This window comes from Branchiostoma belcheri, unplaced genomic scaffold (assembly GCF_001625305.1).
Source record: "Branchiostoma belcheri isolate BF01 breed outbred unplaced genomic scaffold, Haploidv18h27 scaffold123, whole genome shotgun sequence".
Taxonomy (NCBI): domain Eukaryota; kingdom Metazoa; phylum Chordata; class Leptocardii; order Amphioxiformes; family Branchiostomatidae; genus Branchiostoma; species Branchiostoma belcheri.
Genome location: NW_017802636.1, coordinates 533,999 through 544,532, shown reverse-complemented (window position 1 = coordinate 544,532; position 10,534 = coordinate 533,999). Strand labels below are relative to the sequence as shown.

The following is a 10,534-nucleotide window of genomic DNA, read 5'->3' as shown; positions in this document are numbered from 1 at the left end:
TTTTTTTTTTTTTTAACGGTATCGCTCAATGCAAGGCCAATTTATATTTTGGCCACTTCTAGGCATAGAGCTAGAGGTACTTAGGGGAGTATATTGTAGCTATGTCAGGAGATGGCGGTGGACCTTTGTTTTGAAGCTTTGTAGATTGTAATCGGACGGAAAGCAGCTGTTTGGAAGAGAGTTCCATAATTTTGCAGTCCGGGGAAAGAAGCTGTTGTTGTAATATGACTTGGAGACAGGTATGTTAACGGTGTATTGATGAGAACTGGAAGAGAACCTAGTGGCACGCTGAAAGGTTCTGAGTGGAGGAACAAGAAGTGCAAGTTCTCCTGAACATCGACCGTGAAAGTATCTGTAGAAGAGGGATAGAGATGCGACATTGCGTCTGTGTGAGAGGGAATCCAGCTTTGCGGCCAGAGAATGGCCGATAGCAACACAGATTCTCCTTGGTTTTTGCGCTGTTTGAAGTTTGCAGTTGAAACATTTCTGTAGTACAATAGAAATGCAATACACATATTCATGGTGTCTTGATTTTGTGATAAGAGGTTGCTGCAAAAATAAAACCACCACAAACATTAATTTTGAAGATTTCTAGTGCATTGTACATGTGTTTTGAAAAATAAAGCTGTTATAGTGTTGTCTGTCACGGATAAACTCCAAAAAATACCATCAAATGTTGTGTGTTGAAACAACTTTTGGCCACTTGATAAATTGTGCAGGGGTTACTAACCTAATAGTTGACAAATGGGAAGAGTAGGCCCATGAATCTAGGTGCCCTGCGCGTGGCTGGACCATAATGCCAGGGTCAGTCAGCCTTATTCCCACATACATCATTACCCCGCCACGTTAAGGTCCCGCCGTGGCAGCTGCCGGTCTCCACTGGAACTGGCTTATCTGTGGAGCCCATCATATTTCTGTAGCTGTCAGCAGGTCGTTTTATCACGGCGGCTGTGATGGGTGGAGGGTCCGTCATGGCATGGGTTGTGTCAGCTGAGGTGCAGCACAAGCAGGATTTAAATCTCACTGTGGAACTTCATGGGTGTTTCATGACCATTGTCTTCATAGAACCCAACAATATTAAACCTATTGGGAGATGTTGACAAATATACATTAGTATTTTTTCAAATGCTGCAAATTTTGTATATTTGTACCACCCCCAGGTAGATTTCTATTCTTAAGACAATAATTAACTACTACATTATATCATTTCAGTCCAGTTCTATATTCAAATCACATTTTACTGAAAGCCACATTATGAATGTAAATTAAAGTGTAGGTAAACTCCTTTTCTGTCCAGACAGCCTGTATATTATACATGTACATGTACTTGACTGTTTCCTTGTCTCCTTGCTTGTAGGTGGGGTCATTCCAGATGTACGTGGATGGGTACAGAGATGCGTACTACTGGCTAGGGAAGTTTGAGACAGAGCCCCTCCCCGAGCCCATCAGTACTCAGTTCCAGTTCCAGTTTGAGAGACTGGTGGTGTTGGACTACATCATCAGAAACACAGGTGGGTCTTCTACACACTTCAGTAACATGTTTTTTTTTTACCAAATTTACCTCATCTGTGGAAGGATTGACATGTATAACAGGCAACTTTCACATTCTCAACATGTCAACCTGGAGACCAGACTAAGGTTTGATCCACTCACACTGGGAAGGACCCCTGAACTCATTTCGATAAGTGTTGTGAATTGTTCAAGCAAGGTTTTATGTTGCAAGTACGTTTACAAGTGTGAGTTATGGTGAAACAATATGATAGGTGGCTATCTCTGGGCGTGAAGAATCAAATTACACACTTCAAACTCCTGGAATAAAAATGCACAGAAGTATCCACATTGACATATTCAGCTCTCCACTGCCGACAGTAGAGAAAGCTTCTGTGACACAGGATTTTGAAGTCTCCTGTAAGCATCTCCCTGGGACTGGAGTTTTCTCATTATCATGCAGGCGGCTGCACCGCGGGCTTGTCACTATGCAGTAATTTCCCTCAAATTAATTGTGTTTCGGTCGCTCGTCAATTTCCCATTGACCTCCCTCCTGATTGGGGTCATGTGTCATCAGAACTTCTGATTTAAACTCCCCCGGCAATTGTTTGTCAATGAAATCTGATTGGTGGTTTGGATTCACGGCGCATCGTCCATGTCTGGATGTGTGAGGGTGGAGGCCGTGAGGAAAATCCCAGCGGAAGGGCTGGGGCTTATCGTCATGACAGACTGCGCGCTATGGAATTGCCTGCTTCTGATGGATGTGCCAATTTATTAGTGACCCTTGTCGTAGTCGGGTAACTATTGCCATGTGAAGGATTTATTAGCGGTGTACAGAATGGAACAGTATGTCAGGTCGCACTTCATTTCTGTAAAAAGAGCCAGCTGCTCTTTGTCCGTCGACCCATCCACATGTTAGCAATGACCTCTGGTGGGTCTGTGTCAACTCCGCGTCTGTCACTGTGTTCAGGATAGGGGTAGCCACATTGTTACAATACTCTAAACCCTATAGGAAACAATTTGCAAACTACTACAATCAGTTAATATAATATCATTGTTGACATTAACTCAGAATCTTGACACTGTCAGTCATCTATTTTCCTTAAACATTGGAGCATTAGTACATGTACATCCAATGCTTAATTTAGAGCAGTGATAACTGAAATTCTGCACCTATTGCCTGAGTTGTGAAAACAACACTCTGCTGCACAAGCTGATGTGATTAAGATAGACAAATGAGCATCTCCTTTCACCTTGACCCTATGTGCTTCTCCATATATCACTCAGTAGTAACAAGAAATCAGAGATTTCAAACCTCCTGGAAATATCACCCAGTACAGAAACCACTGTCGCACGATCGCACTCATACAGTCCCTGGCTTCCTGAATTCCTCCACATACCCACTCACTTCTTCCCAGGCTGCACATGCTGGGTAACCATTTAGACTTGACTAGACTTGTAAAAGTGAATATTATGGGTATTACAGGACTAAATATTTTATATAATACTGTTTATAAACTTAATTCCATATAATTATTTAGTGCCAGGGTATTTTCTTGTAATTATGTAATTCTCTTTATTAGCATTATCTACATGTAAAGAGTCCCGATTTTAAATACAAGGCAACTATATTCACAAAAACTGGTGATCCCGTCCTCCTTTTCTGGTGGTCCAAAGAGTGCTGTCAAGATCAACGTCACAAGAAACCCATTTTCATCATGTTCAAAATGACATGGAACTTTTATTCACATGTTTGCCAGGGGCAAACTTTTTGATATACCCAGACTTGAAACAGCAAAGGGTTGTTTGATGCATTTCCCTTTTGCCACAGGACATACTAGTGTTGGCCTAACTTGTCAGAATGAAATGTAAAGCAGCTCTGTAACTCAAATCCATTTCTTTGATGCATTTCTCTCTTGCCAGAGGACATGCCAGTGTTGGCCTATCTTGTCAGAATGAAATGTAAAGCAGCTCTGTAAGTCCATATACCTTTTCCTTCCTGGGGAAGAAGTTTGTTATTCAATATATGGCAATCCACTGCAGAAATGGCAGCTGCCTTGACATTGTACTTGCAAGCAAAACTTTTTTATCATCACAACCTACATGCACCCTGTCACTTATGACAAAAACTCACATAAATCTACAAATGTACCTCCTTAGGGTTTGAGTTTGGATGGTATTTCCTTTGCTGCCATTTCATAAAGGTGCATCCTCTGTTAGACACAGGTTAATGATCAGTCCAAATTTTTACCTGCTAGAAGGAATTTAGTATTTCTGATAGATAAACCCACTGACTCTTTTACTTTAACCCTAACTCCTGGGATATGTTGCTAATAGCATGGCAGAGCGGTAATATGCATAGGTCACTGGAAAGGTTGAGGGGTCAGGCAGCAGGTTGATGTAGGTGAGAAGTAATTTTCCTGTGGTATATTGCCTTGTCATGTTTGTTCAGGCTTAACGGTCTGTATTGGGTGTGGAAGAGATACAATCACCTATGCCAGGAGTAACCGGAAATTTAAGAACATTTTCTTAATTTCAGAGCAATTGTCTTAAGTTTGCATCATTTTTTGAGGTTGCTGGCAGCCAAAGGGATATTTGGAGGTGGTCTATCCATACCAAAACTTTGATGCAACTGATGTCCTTGATGAAGAGAGAGATGCATCTGTAGAAATGTCACATTTCATACTGTTCCCTCTGTATGTTAGTGAAATGGATTGCATGGATACATTCTGTGTTTTGCCTTTAGTTTGATATTTGAAGTGATATAGCAGCTTTTGTATGTGAATTCTCACGCCATATCTAATCATGAGCATAATGACCAGATCAAACATCAGAAGATCGATTACAGCAAAGTGCTATTACATTTAGGATGTCATTGGCTGCAATAGATTTGATTTAATCAAGACTTTTATTGCTCAGACCCAAAAGTCGGACAAAAATAGATTTATATAGCAGTACTAGATCTACTAGAGAGGCTAAAGATTTAATCTGCAGTAAAAAAGAAAGCGAAAAAAAATCTTGCAGAGTAAAACCTTAACAGCTTTTCTACCAAAAGGAATTCCAGATAAAGTACACCTAGTAAGGGAGAAGAGCCACCAAGCACAATAAAACCACATGATTTGTCTATTTTAGAGGAAAAGTGATTCAAAGGGCTTGTTGTATTTGGTGGCAATGGAATTATCCCAGGGGGCCTAATTAAAAGGGAAGAAAAAGCAGATTTTATACCTGTAGTAGGTTTTGTAGAAGTATTACTTGCTGTGATATTATTCTTGGGGTTATCATGCACTCAGCTCTGTCATGATTATGGAAAAGCTGCCTTAGATCCTTGTCGGCTGTTAGTTCTGTCACAACAATGACTTACAAATGTGACTGTGCCACAAGGTTACATGGCTACTTCTGCCAGGCCTCTCTCTTACATCCAGATATAATGGGTCCCACCGTCCAGGCCTTGTCAGATACGGCCCAAATGTTAAATGCACACTGCTGTCAATACCCCTTACCTCCAGGGGCTACAACAAGTGGGTAATACCCAGGCAATGAGCTGGCACTGATGGAAGAATCCAAGATAAAATGGGGGCCGATTGATCTTCATAGAGAGTGGGGTTGAGCCAGAAAAATAGCTGTCTCTAACTTTTAAGTACAAGTTTCTTTATAAATAAAATCAACTCTCTCAACATATTCCCAAATTGTGAACCTATTTCTTAGAAATTACACATGTTACATGTTAAAATGGGTTTGTTTGTTTATTTGTTTACAGACAGAGGAAATGACAACTGGCTGATCAAGTATGATGTAGAAGAAGGAGAAAAGCCTGAGACTCCTGTAAGTTTGACTAACATTTGTTTTCATTTAAATGTTTTTATCATTTTACATTTGTATTAATGGTGAATCCTTGTATGCAGTTTCTCTGTCAAAGGTTTGCTTATCTAGTAAGAGTCATTCAGACATTTGTAGAGTATAATCATGGTGTTACACACGCTTAGTTTTATAATGTATAATCATGTTGTGGTTCATAGGAGCGAGACTGGACCATGGTGGAACAGCCCAAAATCAAGATTGCTGCTATTGACAACGGCCTGGCCTTCCCCTTCAAACACCCTGACTCATGGAGGGCATGTACGTAAGACAAATAAAGCATGATGAATTATCTCATACCCTTATCATGTGCTAGCTTTTATATTTCTGTATTTATTCAATACTTTTAACGCAATAGTTTTATTACTATATGCTAACTGTGCTTCAGACTGTCTGTTGAGAATATTTAACGTATTGTGAGTTTAAATGTTCCAACTTTCAGGGCAATGAATATACCAGTAATACTGTATGAACATTGCAGTAAAGACTGAAATGTTTTCTTACAGACCCGTACTACTGGGCATGGCTGCCACAGGCCAAGATTCCCTTCTCAACAGAGATCAAAGACCTGATCCTCCCTCAGCTGTCAGACATGAACTTTGTACAGGAGCTGTGCGAGGACCTGTATGAGCTGTTCAGGGTAGGAAGGACCCCTAGCAGAATTGGGCTGTAGTGCAACACCATGGATGATAAAACTTCCGATATAACTTTGTGATAAGAGCTGTTATAAAGCTGTCTATGTCACTTTGTTCTAGCTACATGTATTAGTACATGTATGTAATACTTCACGCTTGCTAGCTTTCATTTTTTTCAATTCAAGAAAATAAAACTTCCAAGTAGATGCAGCAGAACTAGGAAAAATTGTGTCAATCAATTTCTACATTGTATAACCAAGTGAATTTCTTTTTCCATCACAGAAAGACAAGGGTTTTGACAAGAGTAAGTTTGAGAAGCAGATGTCTGTCATGAGAGGACAGGTAAGCTCTCTTCTGTCAAACTTGAGAACATGAGTGTTGAAATGAAATTTTTAAAAGAAGGTTCTCATCATTTTATCATAACTTGCATGTTACAATATTCCACATTTTTTCCTGCCCTAGATTTTGAACTTGACGCAGGCCCTGCGTGACGGGAAGAGTCCACTGCAGCTGGTCCAAATGCCGCTGGTCATCGTGGAGAGAGGCAAGCCTGGAAGCGGGCCGTTTGCAGAGAGAGTCAAGACAATCGGAGACACCTTCACTCAGAGCTTCCAGGAGCGAAGACCCTTCTTCTCCTGGTGTTAGACTGCCCCTCTATTTATAACATGTCAATGAGTCTGTATTCAATACATAAAAGTCTGGTTGTTGGTCATCTGTGGATTCAAGCAGCTCAAATCACAAAGTGTTATGACTGGGATATACCAGCATTACGCTTCTGTTGTGAACAGTCTTTTAAATTGGTGACTGATTATTTGGAACTTTCTGTCTGTCACAAAGATGGAAATACGGATGTAGGACAGCTTTGGCAAGTTACCATCCTGTTGGAATTTGTTGCAAACTTAATTGTGGGTGTCATCTTGATATACATGCACTTTTGTTCCATGGGAGAACAAAATGCTGGCTAATGAATTGCTAAATAAAATGAGGGGAAGTCTTATCCAGTCTCCTGTAAGATGTGTTCTGGAAAAAATGCCCTTCCGAATGTGTGACGCCAAAAGAGGCCTTGCTAGGATTGTCCAGAGATTTTGTACTGTAGTATGTAATTGTAGAGGTATTACAGTAGCAAGGGTAGAATGTAGAATGTGCAATGGTATCATGGAAGCCACTCTGAACTCCTAAAAATTTGCTTTGTCAGTCAATAGTACAATATTTTAATTGTGTATTGTGTGAAATACAGGTATATGAAACTTTAGCTGCTGAAAAGAATACCTCAATTTTGCTTTTCTGTCAGTATTATGAGTTAGCAATGAAGAAACAGGAAGAGTGTATAACGGTATTGGTACTTTTCTTCTCCTTATTTCTAGTTTTGCATACAACCTCATTCTTTATACATATCTCTTAGTAAAATGATTGATTAAATGTAAGATAATTTCCTTTCCAGTCAGGTCCTTTTGGACATGTTTGAAATACTAGTATAGAGTGGCAATACCAAAATTCAACCCTTCTGATGATAGTGGGACCAGGGTTTCCATTACTGTTTTTTTATCAATCCCTTGGTAAACTAGAATATACCATTTGGCCCACCGTACCTGCTTTGATATTACATGTACTAGATGTTGTACTGAGGTTTGTATGGCAGAGTAAGTACCGGTATGTCATTGTTCATTGCACCAATTTTCCCTTTTTTTCAACTGGGTATTGATGATATTAAAGCATGTATCTAATTACATGTACATGCGTTGGAATGCTGCATGTAGTTGTATAGAGTATACTGTGAGTGCAATAACTGAGGAATAGGGCTACGAATTCTCATATGAGTTGTACTGAAGACAATATTGAATTTGTTGGATAATCAGTACAATAATAGAGTCACTGACTCACTGCTATGGTGAAGTTTTAAAGTTTTTGTTCTCAATATTATGTATTATCCTTGAAGTACTAGTATATATGCTGAGGTAGAAAAGGTTTTCGATGCTGTGTACAGATTTGTAATTACATGTATTTGTATATAAATATCAGGAGCATCATTTAATGCTGAACCAGGAAGGGATCATATAGGGAGGGAGATGGCCCTATGTTGTGATGCCCCTATGTGTTCCAATACTAGCCTGGGTACCATCCGGATTTTCGCTCCGCCACGCTCGAAAAAATCGAGCGTGGCAGAGTGAAAATCCGGATGGTACCCAGGCTATTCCAACACCCCTGCATTCTGACATAGGGTTAGGGTTGTCAAATTGAGTTTCTGAAATATAGGAATGTATTCCATTGATGCAAAATTTCATTTCAGATCATGATTTTCTTCTTAACAAATCACACACACACTCTCACACACAAACCAGCCTTCCTGGTCCAACCCTTGATCGTAGTCTGCAAAGAATTATATCATTACTATGATATGGTGTGTGTGTCATACAATAAAATAACACGTCAATATGAAGTACTTGTTGGGTGTAGAATTTTTTAAAGGCCTTTAATTTGTTGAGATTGAATAAAGCAGCCCTGCTGTTACATGCATCTCATTTGGCTTTCACTACTTATGCAAGGTTTGAGCTTACACTTTCTAGTGTTTGAGCTTACACTTTCTTTGGTGTTTTGTCCTTGGATATTCTGGAGTGTTCTAGTTGATCTATATAAAAACAGGTCTTGATCCAGTGTGTGGCAAAAATCCTGAGCCCTTCACTCAGGCCTTTCATGTAAGGCAGAACAACTAGTCCTCTGTTTGTGCCCCTGTTGCTCTGGTTCTGGTTACAGTTTCTGGGCTTCTGAGGTTTGAGTCTTTCAGCCTTGTCACAGATGCCTTCGCAGTGACATCTATAGTCATTCCCAGTCTAAGTGAGCCTAAAGCGAACAAGGCTGGACTCCAGGCTAATGAGGTCGTGGAACTCTTCTTGCAATTGCTTTTTTTTTTTCTAAAGAAAAAATGAATTTCTTTAAATGATTGGATAGCGTCTTCAATACTGGAGAAACCCTTTTGTTGGTAACAGTTAACGGGAATTCATACGGAGACCCCGCCACTAGCCCCGAGGAAATCCCGCCCCCGACTCGGTAACGGGTTGGCCTCGGATTCGGCTAATGGCGCCGCTACATGCAAAGACTTTGCACAGAATATGTCTGTAGCTGCCTAAGCTACCCAACATTTGCCCTGCTTGTCGTGTTTTCTTGTTCCAGAGAGTGAGAACTGACAAAATGTCCTACACAGTGGCGTTGCTTCGGCGGGTCAACATGGCGCTAGCCCTTCGAACTTGGGGCGAGTTTACGGCGTTTAACAGTACGTTGTGTGGCGCTTGTCCTACGTTACATTTGACATCTAGAAAGTCTACAAACTACACAGACGATACAATTTAACCTAAAATACCTTTATTGAGCAACAACTCCCTGTTTCTGTCCATCCATTGAAGGTCAGAGCAACCCAATCGTCGCCGTTGTTGAACTTCATCTCTGCTGCGTGACAAAAGCGTCGTCTATCGGAATACGACATCATTGCAGTGTAAGAAAATCTACAATAGGATTTTACATTGGTTATTTAAAAGCGACCTCTAGCAGTTGAAAACATAAAGGCATAAGAACGGCGACAACAAAATTGCAGCTGATAACTGATTGGTTAATTTGAAAAAACACTAGCCAATCAGGATATGCAATCGATTGTTTTACGGCAAAATCCTAATGAACATAGAAACAAGAAAAGTGATTGGCTACTGGAGATGTCAAAATTAACCAATCAGAGAGGGAGTTCAAGATCATTGAGCTTTACCATTGGGCGGTAAGAACCAATCAGCATCAGCTCAGACGGTACGTACGGGTAGCTTACACAGTATCCCGTACAGTATAGAAGGTACCCTATCGTGAATGGCCAATTCATTTTCATTTACCAATCAGCAGCTACCATTTGAAGGGCACGCATGGAGGGGTCCGTATCACCTTCCAAGGAGGCCCGCTTCATTTTACGCTAGATTCAGAGAGTCCGGCAACGCTTTAGTATTTTTTAAAATAAGCATGGGCACTATCGTCCCACAAATTACGTGAAAACTGTTTTCATCGTGAAGTCTTGGTGCTTTCAGACCGTAAATTATCCCCAGCCAGGTAGTCGTTTAGCGCGTACTAAGGAATTTCGGACGCGAACAACAGCATTTCCTTCAATTTGGCCAAATAGAGTTTTTAAGTTCTTCAGTTAGACAGAATAAGCCCATTTGAATTCATCGGATATCTTCAGTTCATTAAGAGGGGAACTTTTATTGATTTTTCATGCTTAAAAACACCAAAAAATCTTACATTCGCTTTCCCATGCGTGCCCTTCAAATGGTAGCTGCTGATTGGTAAATGAAAATGAATTGGCCATTCACGATAGGGTACCTTCTATACTGTACGGGATACTGTGTTAGCTACCCGTACGTACCATCTGAGCTGATGCTGATTGGTTCTTACCGCCCAATGGTAAAGCTCAATGATCTTGAACTCCCTCTCTGATTGGTTAATTTTGACATCTCCAGTAGCCAATCACTTTTCTTGTTTCTATGTTCATTAGGATTTTGCCGTAAAACAATCGATTGCATATCCTG

General features: G+C 40.4%; 1 protein-coding gene across 1 annotated transcript in view; it reads left to right on the top strand.

The window, feature by feature from the left end:
- Positions 1-8,061, top strand: part of LOC109463204 (phosphatidylinositol 4-kinase type 2-alpha-like) — a 25,494-nt gene extending 17,433 nt beyond the window's left edge. The window contains exons 4-9 of the mRNA XM_019759923.1: positions 1,358-1,511; positions 5,246-5,310; positions 5,505-5,604; positions 5,850-5,983; positions 6,261-6,320; positions 6,441-8,061. Of these exons, the coding sequence (XP_019615482.1) occupies positions 1,358-1,511; positions 5,246-5,310; positions 5,505-5,604; positions 5,850-5,983; positions 6,261-6,320; positions 6,441-6,623 (696 nt within the window). The 3' untranslated portion in view covers positions 6,624-8,061. The remainder of the gene's footprint in view (positions 1-1,357; positions 1,512-5,245; positions 5,311-5,504; positions 5,605-5,849; positions 5,984-6,260; positions 6,321-6,440) is intronic.
- Positions 8,062-10,534: the final 2,473 nt, after the last annotated feature.